The following is a 25,368-nucleotide window of genomic DNA, read 5'->3' as shown; positions in this document are numbered from 1 at the left end:
AGTGTGGGACCATAACAGCCCCGCTACAGAATGACGTATGCTCTGTCGAAGAGGCTACCTGCTCTCTGGTTGAATGGGCCCACAAAATCTCCAGAACAAGATGCCCCTGGAGAATGTATGCGGATGCAATGGCTTCTTTAATTCATCTAGCCTCCATGGCCTTCAAGGCTGCTTCATCTTTCAATGCCCCTCCAAAAAGAACAAACAGCCCATCATATTTTCTGAAGGCATCAGTTCTCTGGAGATAAACTCACAGGACTCGACCCAGATGCTGTAAGATTACAGATAAATGTGGATGCCCCAGAACCACCAAAGGAAAAGGCTCCTCCTACTTCCAACACTGGCAAGGAAATGGATTGCTTGAGGTGAAAAGGTGACGTGATCTTAGGGAGAAGGGAAGGAACTGGTCCAAGTACTACTTTTTTCTAGAAAAAACAGGAAAGGCCTCCAAAAAGACCTTACAATTCAGCATTCTCCTAGCTGAACAGATATAAGAACATAAGGACAAAAGAGTAGCCATACTGGATCAGACCAATGGTTCATCTAGCCCAGTATCCTGTGGCCAAGCCAGGTCACAAGTACCCGATGGAAACCCAAATCGTGGCAACATTTCATGCTACAAATCCCAGGGCAAGCAGTTGCTTCCCCATGTCCCCCAGGAACTTGTCCAAACCTTTTTTTAAACCCAGGTATGCTAACCGCTGTTACCACATCTTCTGGCAAAGAGTTCTAGAGCTTAACTATTCATTGAGTAAAAAATATTTCCTCCTATTTCCATGTAACTTCCTTGAGTGTCTCCTAGTCTTTGTACTTTTAGAACGAGTGAAAAATTGATTTACTTCTACTCATTCTACACCACTCAGGATTTTGTAGACCTCAATCATATCTCCCCTCATCCATCTCTTTTCCAAGCTGAAGAGAACTAACTTCTTTAGCCTTTCCTCATATGAGAGGAGTTCCATCCCCTTTATCATTTTGGTCATTTTTCTTTAAATCTTTTCTAATTCCACTATATCTTTTTGAGATACGGTGACCAGAACTGAATGCAATATTCAAGGTGCGGTCACAGCATGGAGTGATTCAGAGACATTATAGTATTTTCAGTCTTATTCACCATCCCTTTCCTAATAATTCCTAACATCCTGTTTGTTTTTTTGGCCACTGTCGCACATTGAGCAGAAGATTTCAGCGTATTATCTACAATGAGTGGAGTGGAGGAGTGGCCTAATGGTTAATGCAGCGGGCTTTGATCCTATCCATGTGCAGCATTTCTCCCCTCTCCCTCATATCCAAATTCAGCACTTACCCCCCCCCTTCCCTCCATGTGCAACGTTTCTCTCTCTCCTTCCATTCTATCCAAGTGCTGCATTTCCCTCCTCTCCCTTCCATCCATATACAGTCTTTTCCCCCTCTCCCTTCCCTTCCCTCCTGTCCAAGTGCAGCATTTTCCAAGTGCAGAATTCCTCCTCCCCATTCCCTCCTGCATATCCGGCATCTCCTTCTCCCTTCTCTCTTTCTCCCCCCCCCCCCCCCATGCAGACCCTACAAACTTGCATCTTTGCAATACTACTTACATCAAGCTATCTTTGGCCACTCTAAGGCTTCTATCCCTCTGCTACGTCCTACCCACATAGCAACAGGAAGTTGCAACAGGCTGGCCATAGAGAGACTGATGTAAGCAGTGCCTGCAAAGACATAAATTTGTAGGACCCATGTGGGGGGAGGGAAGGAGGAAAGATAGAAGGAAGGGAATGGGAAATGCTAAATATGAAGGCATAGGTGAGGGGAGAGGGAGGTACAGAGGTAATGCCAGAATCGTGCCAATAAGGGATGGCAAGGCAATAGGTAAAACAAAACAACAATATAGTACTGCAGTAGTAGAGAGCTTAATTCTTGGCATCCTAGGCTCCCTTCTGAGGCAAGACAAGCCAAGGCACACAAACCAGCCCCTGCAACTAATTTAACCTTATTCCACTGTGCCCAGAGAACAAATATGAGAGGGAGGGGAGGGACCTGGGAATCCTACAGATGTAACACCTCTAGCAGTGGCTTATTTCAATCTTACTTTATTTTTATTATCATTTTTTAAGGTCAGAGTCAAAGGAAATCCCGCTGGTCCAAAATTGTAGCTAGAATGTTTCTCTCTTTCATTCTTTATTTTTCAAGAATAAAAATTGTTCTACCAGAGGGATCAGATCTACCACCTGTTGAAGACTAAAAACACTGAGGTTTCCATGGACTTAGTTCTCAGTCTCCACCTGTTGTCCGAAGAGCATAACCGAAGCACCTGGACTTGTTTGGTGGAATGATAAGGAAAATGCTACTTGATAATAAGAAGAACCAATTCAGGGTGATTCCTGAGAGAAAAAATTAGTACCATCTCTGTCCGTAAAGCTGTAGCGGGTCACACAAGTCTCATCGATGACTGTAGAATCACTGTCATTGGGTATGGGAATCACTCTTTTTGTTCTGGACCATTCAGTGCCATATTCACTATCTAAGCCTTCAGTCAGTTTAAGAAACACCTTTAGGATGAAATAAAATCATTTAGAAAAGTTATTTTCAGTTATTGAAAGACACAACAATCTCCTATAAATTAGATCAGGGGTTTAGTTACTAAGCTGCACTAACTGCTCAACAAGGCAATTACTGCACACTGGTTGCATGGGAAATGCCATTTTGTGTTACAGAATGGGCAGGGACTGCATCTTACAGTTAAAGTTCCATTACAGGAGGCAATTTTTAGACTGCCCACTTTGGAACAAAATTTGCAAGGTGCAAACTTTGCACTGATTTCTAAAAAGAATGTATCGTAGAATCAACTAAAGAACTAAGCATGTGGTGTGGAAGCTCTATAATATCCAAAACGATCAAACAATCCACAAAAAAATGACGAATGACTCTGTTTACAGGGAAAAAGCCTCAAAGAGCTCCAAGATCAAACATCAATCCAACGGAGCTTAAGCAGACACAATAGTCTTCTCTTCATCATAAGCAAAACCCTGAAACCACAGATCTGAAAAAAAACCTTATTTTCTGTGGTCAAAAGACAAATTTAAGAAAAATTTGTGCTGCTTTAAAGGAATAATATGTGATCCATGTACAGAAGACATATTATTCCTTTAAAACAGCACAAATGTTTCTTAAATTTGTCTTTTGACCACAGAAAATAAAGTTTTTTTCAGATCTGTAATTTCAGGGTTTTTTGCCTATGATGAAGAGAAGACTATTGTGTCTGCTTAAGCTCCGTTGGATTGATGTTTGATCTTGGAGCTCTTTGAGGCTTTTTCCCTGTAAACAGAGTCATTTGTCATTTTTTGTGGATTGTTTGATTGTTTTGGATAAAAAGAATGTATAACATGTCCTTTTCTTTGAATCTTGCCACGGACATAAAATCTTGTCAGACTTTGGCATCTCCTTTTATGGTTTAACTTTTTTATTGATGTCACAGCCACATCATTTAATCAACAATAACAGTCACCAAATTTATATCTCTAAAATCCATAACAGAACCTTTTGCTATAGTAACATCAAACTTTTACATAATCTTTTCACCCCCTTTGTTTCCCTCCCCCCCCAACCCTCCCATCCCCCCTCCCCTTTTACCCTCTCTACCCTCCCTATGATCTCTCTAAAGGCATCAATGGAATCTCCAGGTCCTCAGTCATAGTTTGTTAAGGATGAGACTTCTTCCTGTTTGCGTGAGTTTGGCTATATAGGGACTCCAAGTCTTTAAAAATCGTGATTTCCGTTTAAAGGAACCCCTGGCCTCCTGTGCCTCCCAAGTCATCAGTTGATGCACTTGATTGCACCAGTGCCAGAATTCAGGTCTATCCGGAACAGTCCATTTTTGCAAAATACATTTTCATGCTAGCAAACAGAGCTTTCTACACAGCAGAACTTCCTCCGCTTTTAGCCCCCTGAGTGAACCAGGACAGTCCAACACCAACTGTTGAGGTGTGCCTTGTACCCTTCTCAGCAACATCAAGGAAAGAAAGGCCACCACCCGTTTCCAAAAACATCTTATAATCCCACATTCCCACAAACCATGGTATAATGTGTTATCAGCTAAATTACATTTCATACAGGTAGACGAATCAATTCCTCCCACTCTAAACAACTGTACTTGTGAGAAATATGCCCTGTGGATAACTCGAAATGCACACTCTCTGTACCCCGCCCCACTAATGATTTGCAGAATACCTTTGAGGTGTGCTGAAATATCCCAGGAGGCGAGATCACATCCCACATCCAGTTCCCATCTCTGTCTGAGCTGTGTCAAATCTTTGGCAGGCGCCAAAGACCATAATTTCTTCTGGAGGCCAGAGATTGAAGGAGCCTCCTCTGAGGCCTCCTCAAATAGTGTCTGAATCTTCTCCCCCAATTTATAATTCAGGGACGCCTTGTCTAAAGATTGTACATAGTGCTTCAATTGGCAGTAGGCAAAAGTGTCTCCCCAGCCTAATAACTCATTAGGGATCAACTGTTCCAGTGGTCTAATCACTCCAGTCCGATCTACCACTACCTCCAAGTTATTAAGTCCCCGTCGTACTCAATGTTGAAATATTGGATTCTCAATTCCAGGTAGAAAATGCGGATGCCCCTGTATGGTTAGCAATTCTGTCAGATGCGGGTCTCCTCCCAATAGTTTCCCCAAAAATTTCCAAGCTCCCTGTAAGGGTCCTGGCAGCACCGAACCTCTCATCCTCTGTGGCAAAGAAGATCTATCCCCCTGCAGAATAGAAATCAATTGATAGGGACTAAAGAGAGATTCCTCCAACTCTAGAGGTGTGTGGTAGCTTGATGAGAATACCCAATCCCTCACATGTCGCAATAAATAAGCGAGATTATAATATTTAATATTAGGTAGACCCAACCTGCCCTGGTTCCACCCTCCCATTAGCAACTGCAGACGAATTTTTGCTTTTTTATATGCCCAACAAAACTTCGTTACCATGCAATAGAACACTCTAATATCCTTCATCAATAATCGCAATGGCAACGTTTGCATCACATAAAGCCACCTTGGCAAAATCACCGTGTGAATTAAGTACAGTCACCCAGACAGTGATAGTGTCAAGGTTCTCCAAGCTTCCAGTTGCTGTTTGGTCTTAGCTATCAGCCATTGGATATTTATACTATAGATCCCCCCTGTCCGGGCTGGTAGAAGGATACCCAGATAATGAAACGATTCCTCCACCCATCTTAGTTGGAACTGTCCTGGCCATGCTCTTCGAGTCTCAGAGATAAGAGCTAACGCTTCAGACTTGTCATAGTTTAATTTAAGGCCAGAATAGGACCCAAATTCTTTAAATATCTCTAAAAGATACGCTAACATCTCCCAAGGCTTCGTGAGTATGATTAACAGGTTGTCGGCAAAGGCCGCCACCTTAAATTCCTGGTGTTCAAATTGAATTCCTTTAATTGCCGGTCATGTACATATGTCTCGGATCAGAGGGTCCAGATATAAAGCAAAAAGTAAAGGCGACAATGGGCATCCCTGCCGGGTCCCTCGACAAATATCAAACTCTTCCGAGTACAACCCGTTCACCCACATCCTGGCTCGAGGTGACATGTATAATGCAGAGATCGCCCTCTGAAACTACCCCTGAAACCCATATTTGGCTAAGGTTGTAAATAAATAAGGCCACTCCACTCGATCAAATGCCTTCTCGGCATCAAAACTAATCATTATAGCTGATTCTTGAGTGGTTTCCAATCTCTCCAGTGAAGCCAATATACGTCTCAGATTACGCGCCACTGAGCGCCCCTGAACAAACCCCTACCTGTGCTTTGTGAATGATGCTCGGTAACACTCTACTCAACCTATTAGCTAGAATTTTGGCAAATAGTTTTACCTCTTGATTTAGGAGAGAGATCGGCCTATATGATGACACCAGAGTGGGATCTCTCTGTTGTTTAGGTAGCACTATTATCTGAGCTAAATTAAGATGTTCTGGTAACCGGCCAACTTCCACCCACCTGTTAAATGCTCTTGCTATTGACGAAACTACAGGATCCTCCAACATCCTATAGAATTCTAATTTGAGACCATCTGGACCCGGGGCCTTACCCAACTTACTATGCCCAATAGCCCAGCTCACCTCATCATCAGTTATAGGGGCATTTAACATCCTACGATCTGCTTGTGTAATGCCAGGGAAGGCAATGTTTTCTAGATATAGCTCCTCACTAAGACCACTCTCCGCCTCTGACTCATACAATTGCTTGAAAAATGTTTGGAAGACATCGCATATCTCTCTGTCAGTGTGAAGCAATTGCCCCTTGTCATTCCTAATTGTTAGAATTTGTTTAGAAGTGTGCTTAGGAGCAATTAAACGAGCCAACATCTTGCCCCCCTTGTTACCAAATTTATAAAGATGAAATTTATAATATGTATGGGATTTAACTGCTCGTTCGTGTATCAATGAGTTCAAAGCACAATGGGTCGCTACTATTTCTTGTCGAACCCTTGGTATCTAAATTGTTTCCTCAAACCCAGCAATTGTTTTTCCAATCGGAGAATTTCCCTATCTCTAGCTCTCTTGTGGTGACTAACATAGCTTATTATGTCACCTCTTAGAACGGCCTTTGACGCTTCCCAGAAGAGTGTGGCATCTACATTTGGTGCTGCATTAAAATGTAAATATTCACCCCATTTGGTTAACAAATATTCCCGAAAATGCACATCCTTGTAAAGATAGCTAGGGTAAGACCACCCCCCTTTTGCCTCCTTCTGGCTCCCACCATTCCATGTCATCCAGACTGACGCGTGGTCAGAGATCACACAGGGACCAATCTCGACTTCCCCTATATCCGAGAAGGCCGCTCTAGAGGTCAACAAATAATCAATTCTGGAAAAAGTATTGTGTGCTCTGGACTGATGTGTATATTCCCTATCAAGAGAATGTAAGGTCCTCCATACATCAATAAGATCTAATAATGAACAAAAATCAGGCAACCCCTTCACGTGTTTTCTAGACCCTGTCCCAGTCGGGGGATTAGATTTATCTAGAGTGGGGTCCCAAGCCGTGTTAAAATCACCTCCTAGCACCAAGGGGATGGGTGCCACATTTGTTAGGATCGTCCCCAATTTCTTATAAAATTGGAGGTCAAGCTGATTTGGGGCATAGAGGCTAACAAGCATCACCTGATGCCTTGCCACTGTAGCTGTTCCAAAGACAAAGCGCCCCTCGGGATCTTGCATTATGTTAGTAAGTTGTGTTGCCACCCCCTTTCGAATGAGTATTGCCACACCACCCTTTCGACCCGATGCTGCTGATGCCACACATTCTCCCACCCACCACCTTACTAGCTTAGCATGTTCTTGTCCAGACAGATGTGTTTCCTGGAGGAATACTATATCCGCTCTGATGCGCTGTAAATACTGCAAAATTTTTGATCTTTTTATTGGGGAGTGTATACCCCCCACGTTCCAGGTAACAATCTTAAGCATCCCTCTCACAGTGTACACAAGTAATAAGCCAATTGAGTCTTTTATCTAACATGAGGAGCCAGCCCAGCCTCCAGCTCCTCTTCCACAAACCACTGAAGTTTCCCCCATGCCTCTTGTCACTCCTTAACTTCCAGTAATAGAACAACATTTTCCTTGTCTCATCCTTACAGCCTAAACCCCAATCTACTCCTACTTCTTTCCATTCATACCCCGGAGCTAACTTCCTAATTATGCCTTCCATTACCCTCCCAACCTCCCAAACCCATCCCCCCACCCAGATCCCCTCCAGATTCCCCCTTTCCCCCCCCCCCCTCCTATACCTGCATCTCCTTTTATTGTGCATAGATTTCCCACAGACAATTATGTGTGGGGGTTTGGAAATAAAATCTATTTGGTTGATATTCAGCCCATGGCGATCAGCGTATTTTAAATGCTGGTCATCATGCGCAGAATTAGCCCCTGATATTCAGTGCCAGGCCATTCCGTAGAGGCAGCAAGTAGGTGCAGGAGTAAGTAAAGGTTGCTCCTGGACCATCAGAGATTTTAGGTAGGCTGGGGGGGGGGGGGGGAGTATCTAGCTTGACTGGGATGTTGGGAAGAGGTCTGGACTTATAGGGGGACTGGGAGGGAGGTCTTGCCTTCTCAGTACAGATGAAAGGGCAGTCTGGACCTTGCCAGGGAGGAAGATCTAGAGCTTGCCACGGGGTGAGGGGGTCTAGGCCTTGTCAGGGAGGAGGTCTGGACCTTGCTGTGGAGGGTGGGAGGGGGGCCTGGGCCTTGCCAGGGGGCAGGGCGGGTGGTCACTGGAAGCATGTCAGCTGGTACTGGAAATTATGCGTGTAGCATCAGATATTCAGTGCCGGCACCCACAAAGCTAACCAGGTGAATTTAAGACAGTTTTTATGCAGTTTAGCAAAGCACCAAATGTTGCCAGCACCTGCATAACTTCCAACTCCTCCCTGACTCCGTCCCCATAACACCTCATGCAGCCCGACTCAAAAATGGCCATTTTGTGCCGATATTCAGTGCCATTACCAAGTTAAGAGGTGCTGAATACTTGAGCTTAGCTGGCTCCAAGCAATTTAAGTGGGCAGGAGCCTCAACTGCCCATTTGAATTGCTTTGAAAATCAACTGGTATGCATGTTATTTTCTGATCTCACTCAAAACAAACCCATGGAAGAACATCTTGACACACTTTCAACCCACACTGATGGAGGGTAATTTTCAGGCACTCAGTTTATGAGAGTAAACTGTTATCTACCCAAATAAATGGCTTTGACACTTTTTTCAACCAAATGCAGAAACAGGTTCCAGAATTCAAAAGAATAAATGAAACTGTTGATGTGAAGCCAGGAACTAAAATCAAGCTAGTGACCTGGAATTCTATCAAAAATGAAATGAATCACCAATGCATGTTTCATTTTCTATTTCTCTGGCTAAGGGATCACCAGTAACACAACAATGGACTTATACCTCTTCTATAGTTGTATCTGAAATTCCATAGCACCCGATATGGAGATCATTCATGCAAGAGTCAAGGGCCCTGAGAAGAGATAGATAAGCTGCAGATACTTCAGTGCTGAAGGGGGGAAGCAAATAGTTGAGCTCTCCTCCAATATCCTCCTTGAGACGGGCTTCTGGAATGTAAGACTGGATCAGACATGTCACCGCTTCAGTGTCACAGTATTCAGTTGACTCTAGGTTTTGGTACTAAAAAGAGAGAAAATGAGTCAGTCATTTCACATTAGTGTTTAAATAAGAAATCTTGAACCTCCCAGGGCAGCATTGCTCTCAAGAGTTACAATATATATATATATATATATATATATATATATATTTCTTATTATTACTGCTTTTGCTTAGTTTGGTAACTTTTTCCCATTGCTTTTGTTTCTTAAGTTTCAGTTTCAGAGGCATATCTAGGTACTTCTTATTTTCTCCTTTTGTTTTTTAAAAAGAAAAGAACAGTAAATAGTTGGAAAATTATTTAATAGGGACTAAAAAACAAGTTGCATCAATATGACAAATTTATTGTAGTTTTGTAGTTGTTTTTGTATTTGGTCGTTACTGTCTTGTCAGCATGTATTTCATACTGAATATTCAGTATGTTTTGTTGATATATATACAAGTGCAAGGGTCTGGGACCAAAGAAATACACTATTGTGTCTGTGAGTTCCATAGACTACGTCTGCCAGACGGTAAAAACTGTCATAGTACTGACATCCAGTGGCCTCCAGATAGGCCCGCACGGTGTTGAGACTCTCCAGCGCTCTTGCAAAAGTAACAGGAGGTTGTTGAATTTCGTCAGCATGTGCCTCGCTGCTCATTTCATCATCTGTTTCATCATCAGCCGTTGCCTGCTTGTAGGCGCATATCTCGACATCAGTGCTGTGGTCAGCTGTTTGTAGATCATAATCAACAGCTATGTAGTGGTGAAACTCCTCTTCAGTAACACAGGCTGGGATGCCAATAGACTGTTCATCTGACGTGCTTGCAACAGCTGCATCTGTTTCGTCCCTCTCCATATCCCTAACAAAGCTTGCCTGCTTGTAGCAGTTCACAATGGTTGCCTGTGTAACATGATTCCAGGCTTCTTTCTGCATATGTAGGGAATCCAACAGTGATAGATTATGAGCCAGTTCAACAGCACGTTTATCCTTGCCAGTCTGGTCATCCATAATGCTCATCAGATGACGTAGCACATAAGTCCAATAATGTTGTTTGAAATTGGCTATTATGCCCTGATCCATAGGTTGGATCAGAGAGGTAGTGTTTGGTGGCAGGAAGACCTCCTTGATGTTAGACAGCCTGACATCATCACTGTGTGCAGCACAATTATCACAAAGCAACAAAATCTGATGCTTTTGTGCCCACATTCTAGTGTCTAACTTCTTTAGCCACTGCTTCCAAATTTCCCCAGTCACCATGAATTTGCATTAGCCTCGTATGACACAGGAAGTCGCTTAACATTCTTGAAGCAACAGGGCTGTATGCTCTTTCCAATGACGAGTGGTTCCAGCTTCTCATTCCCATCCATATTGCAGCAAAGGAGGATCATCAGTTGGTCCTTCGACGTTTTACCTCCTGTAATTTTGGCTTGTGTGAATGCAAGTGTTCCATCAGGAATCGCTCTCTAGTAGAGACCGTTTTTGTCAGCATTGAAAATATTACGAGGTGCAAACTCGTTCAAGATGGTAGGAAGAACTGAAACAACCCAGTTTTCAGCACCAAAGTCATCAGCGTCTTGTTTTTCACCATGCTGTTTCTTGAATTTTATGTTGTTCCTCTCCTTCCATCTTTCCAACCATCCAACAGTGGCTTTGAATTCAGTTAGTCCAAGACTTTCAGCTAGCTGATTATCTTTCTCCACAAGCAGTGGACCACTGACAGGAAACTGTCTGCTCCTGACTTGAGAAAACCACTGAAGAAGAGCATCTTCTACCTCCTCAGCTTTTCCCGCCCGTTTTCATTTCTGGTGTGGATTTGTATTGTTTTGCCAGTCTTCCAGAAGCTGGTCTTTCTGCTTCAAGATACGTGAAATTTGACTGGGATTGACACCATATTCTTTAGCAATGGAGGCTTGACTTTGTTTTCTAATGTTTTAAGAACTTCTATTCGTTCAGCCAGTGTTAAAGTCTTACAGTTGCGCGTCGACGACTCCAGTGTACACTCTAACAACATTCTTTCGCTTATTCTGCCTGTGGAAGTTAAAGGGGCAGTAAATTTGAAATCTCGTTGGTTGTCACGCACCAATCGGCTTCCATATTCCGTGAGAATCTTATCAGTGGTGCGCTAAACCGAAGTTTGTCCCCATAGAAACTGATGGCGCCAAAAACGGGACCGAAGTATGGCATGCAGTTAAACAGAGCATGCGCTTATCCGACGTGCACTTAAATGGAGTGCACTGTATATATATATATATATATATATATAGATAGATAGATAGATAGATAGATAGATAGATAGATAGATAGATAGATAGATATACACACACATACATAAAGCCTTACTTATCCCTCAATATTCAGAAGTTCATTTAAATGGCTTAGCTTTCAAATAACTAACTATGTGCCAAAAACCAGCTCTACTGTTCTTTTGAGTTAGATAAATTCTTATCAGTCATCAGAAAAAAAGGAGAAAAAGAAATTACATGGAAATATTTTTTCACTCAACAAATAGTTAAGCTCTGGAACTCTTTGCTGGAGGAGGTGGTAACAGCGGTTAGTGTATCTGGGTTTAAAAAAGGTTTGGACAAATTCCTGGAGGAAAAGTCCATAGTCTGCTATTGAAACAGACATGGGAAGTAACTGCTTGCCCTGGGATTTGTAGTATGTAGTGTTGCCACAATTTGGGTTTCTGCCAGGTACTTGTGACCTGGCTTGGCCTTGTTTGTAAAACAGAATATTGGGCTAGATGGACTATTGGTCTGACCCAGTATGGCTACTCTTATGTTCTTATGACTAAAGTTGCTTACTTTTCTTTAAGTCAGTATTTTAAGTTATTCCAGTTCTTGGAAGTCCTAAGTGCAAATTTGTTAAATACATGAACTCACTTATCAAGAACATTTGTTAGTGCAACTTACAGCTAAATTCAAATATCATGACACTTCTCAAATAACCCAAATATATTAAAAGATCATAAGAAAACAGTGTGATGTTCATATATTTCAAGTGTCTGGCTATTTCCTTCATGTAACAAATAATAAAGAAAGCCCTCCTTCTTCAACAAATGAGATAGGTTGCTTACAACATGGTTGGGCCTACCCCTCCCCCTTCTTTTTAACAGCTAGTTGATGAACGAGAGGAAGGGGGAATGAAATGTAGTGTGAATAGAGCAGTTGGAGGTGGTGCTTGTTAGCTCACTTTTCTGGTGGGATTTGGGCAGAAAGTATTTTCCTCATGGAATGTTTTGGTGCTGGCCTCTTCTTGCATTGTCTACCCTTCCATGTTATGATTTTCTCATGCATGTGTGTGCCCATTGCAAAGAGCTCCGAGCTCTCAGAGAACAAGTCTGTTCTCTTGATGCTTTAGAGAAGCAGACTTGGAGGAGCTGAGGGAGACAGAGAGGTACATAGAGGAGACCTACAGGGATGTTGTAGAGAAGTCTCGTCTCCAGTCTGGCAACCCCTATACTGCTTTGGATATCTACCTGATTACAGAGACCAATCAGGTCATCCAATGCAGTAGGGAGGTCTCGTTCCACCAGCTCATTCTTGATTTGGGGTGCCAACCCCTACCAAAAGGCCGCAACCAGACTCTCATTATTCCAACTTAGTTCAGAGGCTAAGGTGTGGAACTGTATGGTATAGTTCTCAATGGTCCATGTCCCCTGCTTCAGTCTAAGAAGCTCGGAAGCTGCTGATGTGACCTTCCTAGTCTCCTCAAACATTCTTCTGAACTGTACTAGAAAACTGTGGAGGCCATTGAGCACTGTGTTGTTCCATTTCCAGAGTGGAGATGCCCATGCCAGAGCTTGACCAGACAGCAAGGAGATAATGTAGGCCACTTAAACCCTATCAGAAGAGAAGTCTCTAGCTTAGAGCTCAAACTGCACTGGTTGAGGAACACATGCTCTGGAACCAAGTAGGCAACCTGTTGCAAAGGCAGAGAAGCAGAGTCCCAGACACTCTTAGAAAGGGCCCAGCCTCAGATGTCACAGGAAGGCGTTCCTGGATTTTTGCACCACTGGCCCTTTAAAGATAGGGCTTCCTGAGCGCACAGGCTTAGGAGGGCTGACCCTTACTGGTGCAGCATTGGAGGCAGGAAACTGGGCCAAAGGGCACCCTGGAATTCCGAGAATGGCCGAGTCTGCAACTCCACATGGCGGGAAGGACTGTCAAACACCTGATGAAAATGTGGGCCCCAGTGCTGGAACCAAGGAGGTAAGTTGAAGCTTCCATGCACGGCCGTGGTCGTGACACCCAGGCAAAAGAAGATGTGGTTAATTGTGAATTGTTAAGTTTTAGAGTATGTCTTTGGTCTGTTACCTATTATGTCTGCTTTTAGTATAATTTATATTTTCATAAATGGTTCAAATATGTTTGTTTGTTCATTGATTCATTTTCCTTTTTATTTGTTTTTGTATGTACAGGGACCCCTAAGGCAGGCAGTATACCTGCCAAAACACAAACTGTGTCGGGACATTTGTTACTTATTGCTGGTTCTTTGGAAATAAATTTGGTTTTTTACTTTGGAACATTTCTGGTGTGGAAGGTCTTGTTCATCCCAACTATTTTTTTGTTTTATTCTAGATTACATAAGGATTTTTTTCTGTGTTTTTAAAATTATGAACCTCAATAGTTCATCAGAAATAAACTGCTTTTTTGGGTTCCTACAAGCCTCTAGCTAGCCAGAGATCTACATAACAGCTTGCTCTGAAAAGACCACTGACTCCTCCACTTAAGATTCAGCTAAAAGTTGTCTTTCTATAAGATGCAAATTGTCATGAAAAGAAGGGAAATGCATATAATTTATCCTAGAATACAACACTTAAGTATGAAGAAGTAGTAGAAGTATTTGTGACAAACAAATCATGCATATTAAGCAAAAAAGCAACCATATTCAGTTTAGGAATACTGACCTTTTTAGTGAGAATGAGGTGGTATCCATCTCCAAAAGTTTCTTTGAGGAAGAGAGGCGAACCACAGCACTTGAGTCCTCCGTGTTCCAAAAACGCAATTCTATCACTCAAAACTTCAGCTTCGTCCAGATGATGAGTTGATAAAATAATAGTTTTGCCTGCAAAAGGTATGTGAATGTGGCAAATTAAAAGTGGCTATAAAAATTACAATGCTGAAAGTTTTTATTTAGCTACAAGTCAATATTCAAAAACATTTTTTTGAGCTGGTGCACTAATGTAAGGATATATAGAGACCAGGTTAAGGCTGCTATAAAATGTGGTCTCTGCAGAGGCAGTCAGTTGCTGGCCCAGGTGTAAGCATTATGATTAATCATTCTAGTATATACATTTTTGCATTTTTGAATGATTGCTTAGTGTACAGAATGAAGACTCTAATTCAAGACTTCTGGAGGCTCATTTTCAAAGCACAGACTTACAAAGGTACATATGTTACTACGTAACTTTGTAAGTCTACATTCACTCTAACTTGAATTTCTTCTGTGAAATAACAAGAAACTTCTCCCATTATCACCCTTGATGAATTAGATTTTTAGATGAATTTTTTTTTTATATCAAGCCATAGAAAGAGAAGAGCCTTAATGAATCAGGCCCTAGATGTTGCCTTTGGATAAATTTAGCATTAACATTTTTTAAGTGAAAAAAAATCCAGCCAGTCAATATTCAGCTGCCAGTGGCAAGTGTTTTTTAAATACTAAGTTAGTCCTGGATATTCAATGCTGGGTCATGTGTGAGCACTAGCATTGAACATCCAGACCTAACTGAATAGGAGACAGTTGTCAGTACTTATGTATTTATTTATTTATTTATTTTATTTATTTATTGGGATTTATTAACCGCCTTTATGAAGAGTGTCTGCAGTAAGGGGCAGATGTAAATATTGACAGTTGGCACCTCCAGTCACCTCCCAGATTTCCGCCTTTCACCAACATCTGAACTCCGTTTCATCCCCTCCCCCAAGGCATCCATTCTTCTCCCCTCCTGATGTTTCAAACGCCTGATGCATCAACCCATCCTAAGGTACCACCTTCCCCCCTCCATACAAGCAATCTCCTTTATGGCTTTATCAGGGGTCCCTGGTGTCTAGTGGAGCACAAGCAATGCCTACTCACTAAGGGGCACTATCACTAACGTGCGCCCGGGCCTATGCTAGTGTAGGTGCGTGTATTGGATGTGTGCAGGTCCATTTTTTTAGCGCGCCTGCAAAAAGGGCCTTTTTGGGGGACCGAAAATAGACATGCGGCAAAATTAAAACCAGTGCATGTCCATTTTGGGCCTGAGACCTTACCGCCACCCATTGACTTAATGGTAAGGTCTCACACGTTAACCGGGCGGTAATCATCAGCAAATGTACACTGCTGATTACCGCTCGGTTAGTGCCACACAGTAGAAAATTGAAATTATTTTCTGTTGCACGTTTTGGACGCACATCAAAATTAGAATTACCACCCGGGCCACGCGCCCAAAACATCGCAGCCAGACTCATATTTGGAAAAACGAGATTCGAAAGCACCATACCCCTACGAGAAAAATTGCACTGGCTCCCAATCAAAGAAGGAATAGCGTTCAAAATTTGCTCCCTGGTCCATAAAATTATTCATGGGGAGACCCCGATATACATGGCAGACCTCATAGACTTACCAACCAGAAACACAAAAAGGACAACACGCACATACCTAAATCTTCACTACCCAAGCTGCAAAGGACTAAAATATAAATCAACCTATGCATCCAGCTTCTCTTACATAAGCACGCAACTATGAAATGAACTACCAAACATCACAAAAACAATGCATGACCTAACAAACTTCCGAAAATCATTAAAGACCAACCTGTTCAAAAAGGCATACCAAAACGATCCAACTTAAACACCAGAAACATGCAACACAACAAAACCTATAATGGAACTGGACAAAACTCAACTCCTCTACTTAATTTACTATTCCACTCTTGAACTCTAATGCAATTACCACTCTTGAATTCTATACCACCCTTGAACTCTAACGCAATACTACTCTGTATTTCTCATACCGGAATTGGCGATCAGCATCGCAGTACTATGTAAGCCACATTGAGCCTGCAAATAGGTGGGAAAATATGGGATACAAATGGAACAAATAAATAAATGCATAATTTGACGCACATTGTACGCACATAAGTGTCGAGGAGGCATATTTTCAAAGCACTTTGGGAGGCTAAGTTCCATAGGTTTCTATGGAACTTTGGGAGGCTAAGTGCTTTGAAAATGAGCCTCTATGTGCCTTAGTAAAAGGGCTCCTCATCTCTTGATGATATCCTTGTATCTAAGCCTCAGCCCCACCATTAATATCATAGGATTGTCTAGAGGCCTTGGTGGCCACTTTTGAACTTTGGATCATTGAGAGCAGGAATGAGTGAGCATTACTCCCACTCCAGTATATATCAGGGAGTACCAGTATGGCCAGGGAGAGGATCAGGGGGTGGCGTCTAAGGGGTGGGGGGGGGGGGGGGTCTGCTGGGAGGGTTAATGCATTGGGGGAGGGTTCTCATCACAGGGGGTTGATGCATTGGGGCAGTGGTTTGCCTTGTGGGGGGGGGGGGGGAGGTTGGCACTGAGGGAGGTGTTTTGCCTCAAGTGGTAGAGTTGATGCTGTGGGGAGGTATGTTGCTTTGAAAGGTTGATGTTGCAGGGGTTGGGGGGATCAGATTCCTGGAAGGGCTGGGGGACTATCTATGCTTGGACCAGGGCCCTCTACAGCTGAGCAGCAATTTTAGAAAGTTGGTCTCACATATATGTGGGGGGATTTCTATGTTTGTTGTTCCTATGTGCAGCTTTCTAAAATTACTGCTCCTTCTGTACTTGGCTATATTTACACATGCAGTCCTACACCTATTTTACAAGAGGCTTTATATTTGGCAGAGCCTTTTGTAAAATATTATGGGGATTCTTCATGTCGACTTAGATATGTGAAATCCCCTATCCATATACTATCAAAAATCTGACTTTTTATGTTTAAAATTCAACTTGGTTCATACCTGCATGTTCAGACAGTACGGTATATCAAATTTTAATAAACATAAACATACCAGTTTTGTGTTTTGATATGATATCCCATATGCTTCGTCGAGAGCAAGGGTCCACTCCTGTAGTTGGTTCATCCAAGATAACAACTTTTGATCCACCAATGAGAGCAATGCATATTGATAGCTTCCTTCTCGTTCCACCTGATAACCTACCGACTAACTTGTTACGATGTTTGTACAGCCCAGTGTCCTTCAAAGCCCTTAAAAAGTACAATACACAGTCAATAATGAGCATTATGCATCACATCAAGTTACATGCATTATACAAGCCATTTGTCACTACACATGATTCTGATGTGCATTTCATTGAAATTCATACTTACATGGGTCATACTGTATGACATCTTTCAGAGAGCATCAATAACATTATTATTGCCACTAGGCACTGGCTAAATATAGATACAGGGCCTGATGTATTCATTTTGTGTCTGTGGGGAAATATGTTTCAAATTATTCTTATATTCAATGGTGCTGCATATATATAGGGTAATTCTATAAATGGACCCTAAAGTTAGACGCAAACCTGTGGCACGGGAATGGGACTTAATGGATGTTAGGTGCCAAAACAGGGCTGTAACAGCAGGAGGAACTTAGGCACTATTCTACAACAGGGCACCTAAGTATTCTCGTGCATAACTACAAAGGGGACGTTTCCACGGGAGGGGCATGGGCAGGAAATGGGCATTATTACTATTTTGGCAAGCGCATTATAGAATACTATAAGTTAGGTGTCCAGCTGCTGATTTCAGACACCAATACTTACGTCATCCATAGACATGGTGTAAGTCAGTGTTTCCCAAGTTGGTCCTGGAGTACCCCTGGTCAGTCAGGTTCTCAGGATATCCACAGTGAATATGCATGAAAGAGATTTGCATACAACGGAGGCAGTGCATGCAAATAAATCTCATGCATATTCATTGTGGATATCCTGAAAGCCTGACCAGCAAGGGGGTACTCCAGGACTGGTAAAAGTGGTCAAGCCTAAGTTAGGTGCAAGGCTGCAGACTTACACTAGTATTCTATAACAGATTTGGTGATTAACCTTCCTGCTTAGTGCCCAGTGTGTTGGTGCCTAACTTTAGGTACCATTTATAGAACCTCCTCATAGCAAGCACTGCTGAATATATAACTTATAATTATACATAGAAGAGCCAAACGTTGGAGTTTCTAAATACAAACTACACATAATAGCCCTGAATATCAGTGCTATACATACAGGATACACTTGATTTTCAGTGTCTGCGCAAAATGTGTCAGCTAAGTGTATAGGGGCCACACATATAAACTAGATGTACAGATGGCCATACCCTAGAATGTCCTAACTTGACCCTTTTGCTCTACCTAGAGCGAAATGTCACCCTGTCAATATGTGAGCGGTGATTGGCTCATGGCTTGACAGGAAGAGTGACATTTAAAAAAACACATACACATCTGCATTGGCCCCCTCCTTCTCTCCCTGAACTGAATCCACGATCCCTGGTGTCTAGCATCACTCCACCACCCAACATGATCCCCATTCCCTCCTCCAGAATTAAAAAAAAAACCAAAACATTCCCTGGTAGTATAACCACCCTCATCCTGACCCCTGCGAACTGACTATACAAAATTAAGAATCCCTGGAGACTAAAGGCACTGTCCACCTACCCAATCCCTGCCTCAGATACCCCAACCCCCTTCAAGGACAGGAGCAGTGCCCACTCATTCCTGCCTCTAGTACCATCACCTTGAGAAATGGCTGTGCACAGCAAGACACAGTGCATCCTGGGATGCACCAGGTGAAGTCAGTCTGTTCCTTTCTCTGAATTGCTGCAGAATACTCAATGACCCTATTTACATTCAATTTAATGCAATGTGTGGCCATGCATTCCACGCAACTTAACATCTGTGCTCAATCCCTTTCTACATTGCTCGGCATGTACAACTGGTGGTAACTGCATAGTCAGACTCGTTCTGCATCAGCCCCTGTATCTGACAGTTGATATGGAGGCAGTTACGATACATTAACTGTTAACATAGCAGATAATTTAGTGGAGTTAATGCTAACACGAATATGTGTAATTAAGTGCACAGTGCTATCTGCAAATAAAGTTAATAAGCAGTAACGACATTTCCTCTGCATTAACTGAATGGGAAACTAGCACCCACAACAATTAACACAGAAGTGTTGCAGTTACCATACATTAATTTTGAGTCCCTTCTACTAAAGTGTATTAATAAATAGTGGCACAGCTAGGACTGAATGATTCCTAGATGGAAAGATTGAAATGGGCCCCCTATAACACCATAGCTCCCAAGATAGTTCTGTCCAGTGTCTCTTCACTGTGTCTCTGTCCATATCCTCTCTTTATGTTCGCTATTTCTGTGTTCCTATCTAACTCTGTCCAGCATCCTCATCTGTTTCCCTGTCTCTCCTATCCATGTTCAGCTTCTCTCTTCTCACTTCCTTTCCTCCTGCACCCCCCAACCCCACTCCTACCCTCCATGGTCTGGCATCTCTTCCTCTCTCTTCCCTAGTCCAGTGTCTCTCTCTTCTCTCCACTGCCCCCCCAATTAACCATCTGCCTCTTCTTTTTCCCCTCCCCTCTGCTCCCCCCCCCCAGTTCAGCATCTGCCTCTTCACTTTCCCCTCCCCTTTGCTTCAGGACTCTCTCGCTCTCTCTCTTTTCCATCTGCTCCACCCCCATCCTGCTGGTCCTCCACACCCTTTAGCAGTTCCTGGTAAGAGAGAGAGAGCTGAAAGCTGTCTCTCGGGCAGGTGGAGCCTTCCTCTGCCACGCCCACAGGAAGTTGTATCAGAGGGGCGAGATGTAGCAGAAGAAAGGCTCCACTAGTCTAAGAAGCAGCTTTCAACATGCATTCTGCTGTGGCCCGCTGCAGCGGGTGGAGGACTGGCAGAGGGGAAGACTGGAGAGACTGCAAGACCTGGTGTGAAGGGGAAGGGGATGCAACTTCAAGTGGCCTTTATCATTAGGCAGCCCTGGGCATTTTGCCAGGCTCACTCAATGTAGCCATTCCCCTGATGTAGGACTTTCCCACACACTAAACCCAAATTTACTAGGGCACTTTTTTAAGACTTTTAATATTTGCAGATAGTGCGCTAATGTTCCTACAAAAAATTAATGTGGGAACACTTACTACCTCCCATTTAGGAGGCGCTAGCTGCTCTCGCATTAACTCTGCTTTATCCAGTTAGTGCACAGTAATCATAATGCAGGAACACCCACACACTGCCCATGACACTCCCCCTCAGAAAAATATTTCTAAAAAATAATTAACACGGGGTTTACTGCACATAAACAGGCAATATATCTAACGTGTTTTGTGATATCCTCCTCTCATGTGATAACCACGTATCAAGAGCTTTGTTTCATCCTTTAGTGAAAGGGTCCCTTTAGCAATTAACAAGCAGTAACTGAAAACTAGTACCGCATTTAGGGGCCCCTCTACCAAGCAGTGCTAAAAAGTGGCCCACGGTAGTGTTGGCGTGTGAAATTGCCACATGTCGAGGCCATTCTTTAGCATGGCGGGAAAAAGGCATTTTTTGTTTTGATGTCGTTAATGGCCATACGCTAATATCAAAATTAATGTGTGGCCATTTACTGCCTGAGCCCTTACTGCCACCTATTTAGCAGGTGGTAAAGGATCACGCACTAACCTGGCAGTAATCGGGCAGGCCACGGCAATGTGCCCACGCTGCCCAATTACCACTGGGAATGCCTACTCCCTGCCCCCCCCCCCCCCCCCCCCCCATGGTAGAAAATAAAAATGATATTCTAGTGCGGCAAATGGCATGCAGCAACTCAGAACTACTACCGGGTGCCTGGACCTGCCTGGCGGTAAAGCTGTTTTGCTGCACGTTACCTACATGGTAGCCCTACCACCACTTGGTAAATGGGCTCCTTTGTAAATAGGGCCCTTGATGTACGTAGTTTACATTCCTTTTTCTATAGGAGATAGGCATGAAAGAAAGCTCTTACTACGCGGTTAGCACATGAGAGGAGGATATCACAAAACACGTTAGATATATTGCCTGTTTATATGCAGTAAACCCCGTGTTAATGATTTTTAAAAAATATTTTTCTGAGGGGGAGTGTCATAGGCATCAGCTGAGCAACTCTAATTAACTGAAAAGGGATCTCAACTCGTAAGTAGGAAAATGTGGCAGCAAATTTATTCCACATTTTAGAGCAGTACAAGTCCCATAAGATCCTATTCTCTCTCTCTCTCTCTCTTCCAATTTTGAATTCCAGCTCCGTTTATTTGTCAGACTGCCCAAATAACTATTCATCCCAGTCTCCCTTCTGGCATCAAAATGGATGAGTCAACAGCTAAGTGCCTAATAGCTTTCAATTATTTAGATAGTATCATGCATAATACATGGCAAGTTTATTAATTATTTTATAGTCATTTCTATTGATACAGGATTACAAAACTTATACTTCACAATTATCTTGATTATACTCACCTGTGGAAAGTAATGAACCATCAATTTCTTGTGTGTTTTTGATTTTTACAAAATGCCAGATGTGGGGGAAAGGACAATGTTTAAAGCACTACCACTAAGGTGTTTTAACTCATTTTCAAAATTTAGGACTTCTTTTACAAAGATGTGCTAATGATTCTCAGGCAGCAAATAAGAGGAAGCCCATAGGAATTGAATGGGCTTCCTCTCATTTGCCGCACCGGGAATCGATAGCGTGACTTTGTAAAAGAGGCCCTCAGTGATTTACAATGACAATAGTCATATAGGAGGCTATTCTATAAATGGCCCTTAAAAATTGGTGCTGAAAACATTTTGTGCTAAGTGAGATTCTATAAACGGCGCTTAAAGTTGAGCGCCATTTATAGAATCATGCTTAGTTCTGATTTCCGCACCACAAAAACCTCATGCACTCATCGATCAGTGTGGAATTTCTGCACTGATATTCCATACAAATGTTTTCATGCGCAAATCGGCAATGATGTCAGTGTGTAATGAGTGATGATGTCATCTGAGCAGGGACAGTAAAAAAAACGGCATCGACCAGAAGGTAGTCAAATTTCACAGAGGCTGACATCCTACTGTTGGCTAGGTTAATTCTTCAAAAGCCAACCTTTATCATCCCTGGACACAGGAAGATGTCATATTTACAGTATAAGAGGTTCTGGCAGAGACTGGACACCTCCTATAATATGGAGGCATCCTTGCCTAAGTACATAAGTATTACCACAATGGGGCAGACCAAAGGTCCATCAAGCCCAGCATCCTGTTTCCAACAGTGGCCAATCCAGGTCACAATAACCTGGCAAGATCCCCAAAAAGCTAAATACACTTTCTGCTGCTTATCCCAGAAATAAGCAGTGGATTTTCCCCAAATCAATTTAATAATGGTCTATGGTTTTTTCATTTAGGATGCCGTCCAGACCTTGTTTAAACCCCGCTAAACTAACCGCCTTTACTACATTCTCTTGCCAGGTATTTGTGACCTGGATTGGCCACTGTTGGAAACAGGATGCTGAGCTTGATGGAGCTTTGGTCTTTCCCAGTATGGTAATACTTATGTACTTGTGTACTTAGGCAAGGATGCCTCCATATTATAGGAGGTGGCCAGTCTCTGCCAGAACCTCTTATACTGTAAATATGACATCTTCCTGTGTCCAGGGATGATAAAGGTCCTTGTTGGCTGGAATAATCTTCCTTTACCCATACGCCATGCCCCCTCCCTACCCATCTTCAAATCTCTGCTTAAAACTCACCTCTTCAATGCTGCCTTCGGCGCCTAACCGCTCGAGAAATATAAAATACCCCAATCTATCCACCCTATCAGATTAACTGTTCACTCGTCCTCTAGATTGTTCACTTGTCTTTAGTTTGTTCTCTTGTCTTTTAGATTGTAAGCTCTTTGAGCAGGGACTGTCCTTCTATGTTTGAATTGTACAGCGCTGCGTAACCCTAGTAGCGCTTTAGAAATGATTGTTGTTGTTGTTGTTGTTGGCTTTCGAAGAATTAACCTAGCCAACAGTAGGATGTCAGCCTCTGAGAAATTTGACTACCTTCTGGTCGATGCCATTTTTCTTACTGTCCCTGCTCAGATGACATCATCACTCATTACACACTGACATCATTGCCGATTTGTGCATGAAAACATTTGTGTGGAATATCAGTGCAGAAATTCCACACCGATCGATAAGTGCATGAATCTCGTAAGGTCCTTTGTGTTGTCAGCAAATTTAATTACCTCACTAGTTACTCCCATCTCTAGATCATTTATAAATATGTTAAAATGCAGCGGTCCCAGCATAGACCCCTGGGGAATCCCATTATCTACCCATCTCCAACTGAGAATACTGACCATTTAGCCCTACTCTCTGTTTTCTTTTAACCAGTTTTTAATCCACAATAGGACACTACCTCCTATCCCATGACTCTTCAATTTCCTCTGGAGTCTTTCAGGAGGTACTTTGTCAAACGCCTGCTACTACTACTACTTATTTCTATAGTGCTACTAGATGCATGCAGTGCTGTAAACTAGACATCCTGCTCTCACGTGCTAACTGCGTATAAGTATAAGCTCCTGATTATATATATCAACTGTGACCCCGGTACAAGAAAGCACTGTTTGCATGCTAATTTTGTAGCTATGGCAATGAATGGTGAAGTAAATAGTTCAAGATGACACATAGGCAGGCAGGGGTGGGACTTAAACCAACCACCCATGAATGTCAAGACTACTGTTCTGATCACTAAGCTACCACTCCCCTCTGTAGTACTATGTGCCAGGCATATGCACTAATCCATCAGGACTGCAGCATGTTAATTTCAGAGTGTAAGATTGCCATTGCCACATATTTCCTAACCTGGAAATAAGAACACTGTTGATTAGCAAGGTAGCATTGTGAAACATCTTTCATGCACCTGCCATCCAACCTTCCTCTCCTTCTCCCTTCCCACCCCTTGTCTCCATATAGACTGAGGATTTGAGGAAACAGGCCCATTACCTGCAGCAGCATAAAATGGAATATCTGTGGGGGGTGGGCAATGTTTGATATGTCAGGTGCAGGCAGAGAAAGGTAACACTGCAGTGTCAAATGCCCCTCTCCACTTTTCGTTCATCTCATGGCAGCCTTGTGGGTGCAGGTAACCATCTATGGTGCCACATTTATAACCAATAAACAAAAGTTGGTACCATTTGAGGGGGGGGGGAGTAGGGATTTTATAACAAAGTTTCTAGGTTAATTGGGCATATAAATTACAACTTTGCGACTCTATCCATGCTTTGTCCAAACTTCACCCCTAAGCATGCCTACTATGGAAGGGCATGCCAGCTTGCAATGCACAGAATTTTAGGCATGACCTCATTTTATAAGAGTCCATTTATGCATGTGAATCAGCATTTTACATATGAAAGTTTAGTAAATCAGGTTTTTAGGTCTTAAGCTCTTATGGTAAGAATGTTGCAGTAATATAAAATCATATTGCATACCAAAAGTGCGCTGTATACTAATGGGCTGGGTCACCATCTTTGGTAACTAGAGAAGGGTTCTCAACCCAGTCCTCGGGACACACCTAGCCAGTTAGGTTTTCAGGATGCCCACAATAAATATGCATGAGATAGTTTTACATATAATGGAGATAGTATGTGCAAATCTATAGCATGCATATTCATTGTGGATATCATCAAAACCTGGCTGGTTGGGTGTGTCCCAAGTACTGGGTTGACAACCTCTGGTCTAGAGGAAAACAAATAAGTGAACCCCTGTAGTAGAAGAAAAGCATGATTAAGTGAACCTAGATATCTTAACTGGCATTAAGAACTAGCCGCTGTGCTGCAGGGCAAGGAGTTTTAACAGCAATTCTAAGAAAACAATTTAACCGGGAAAACAATTCTCTTTTCCCGGTTAAATTGTTTCAATGGCTGCTGATGTGTAATCCTCATTCCATCACTGTCTTACACAGTTCAGTACCTCAGTACTTCATCATACAACTCCTGCTTGGTCCACTGTGGTGCCTTTATAGTGGCATACATCAGCAGGTGCTCTTTAGTGGTGAGGTGGTCAAACAACACATCATACTGCAAGCAGACACCCATACTCTTTCTGATTTGTTTCAAATGTGTCCTTATGTCCTTTCCATAAACAAGGATGGTGCCCGAAGAGGCACTGAACATCCCAGTTAGCATGGATCTGTAGGATGAAAGAGAAAATAATTTACTTCGATTCATGGCCTATGTTA

At 42.6% G+C, this 25,368-nt stretch overlaps 1 protein-coding gene across 1 annotated transcript in view; it reads right to left on the bottom strand.

The window, feature by feature from the left end:
- ABCA12 (ATP binding cassette subfamily A member 12) overlaps positions 1-25,368 on the bottom strand; it is a 542,556-nt gene that overhangs the window by 128,715 nt on the left and 388,473 nt on the right. Inside the window, 5 exon segments of the mRNA XM_030210844.1 lie at positions 2,378-2,525; positions 8,931-9,167; positions 14,037-14,194; positions 17,160-17,356; positions 25,101-25,319. Coding sequence (XP_030066704.1) covers positions 2,378-2,525; positions 8,931-9,167; positions 14,037-14,194; positions 17,160-17,356; positions 25,101-25,319 — 959 coding nt within the window.

Source organism: Microcaecilia unicolor, chromosome 7, assembly GCF_901765095.1.
Source record: "Microcaecilia unicolor chromosome 7, aMicUni1.1, whole genome shotgun sequence".
Lineage (NCBI taxonomy): Eukaryota > Metazoa > Chordata > Amphibia > Gymnophiona > Siphonopidae > Microcaecilia > Microcaecilia unicolor.
The sequence above is the reverse complement of the archived record's forward strand: the minus strand, read 5'-3'. Positions and strand labels throughout refer to the sequence as shown.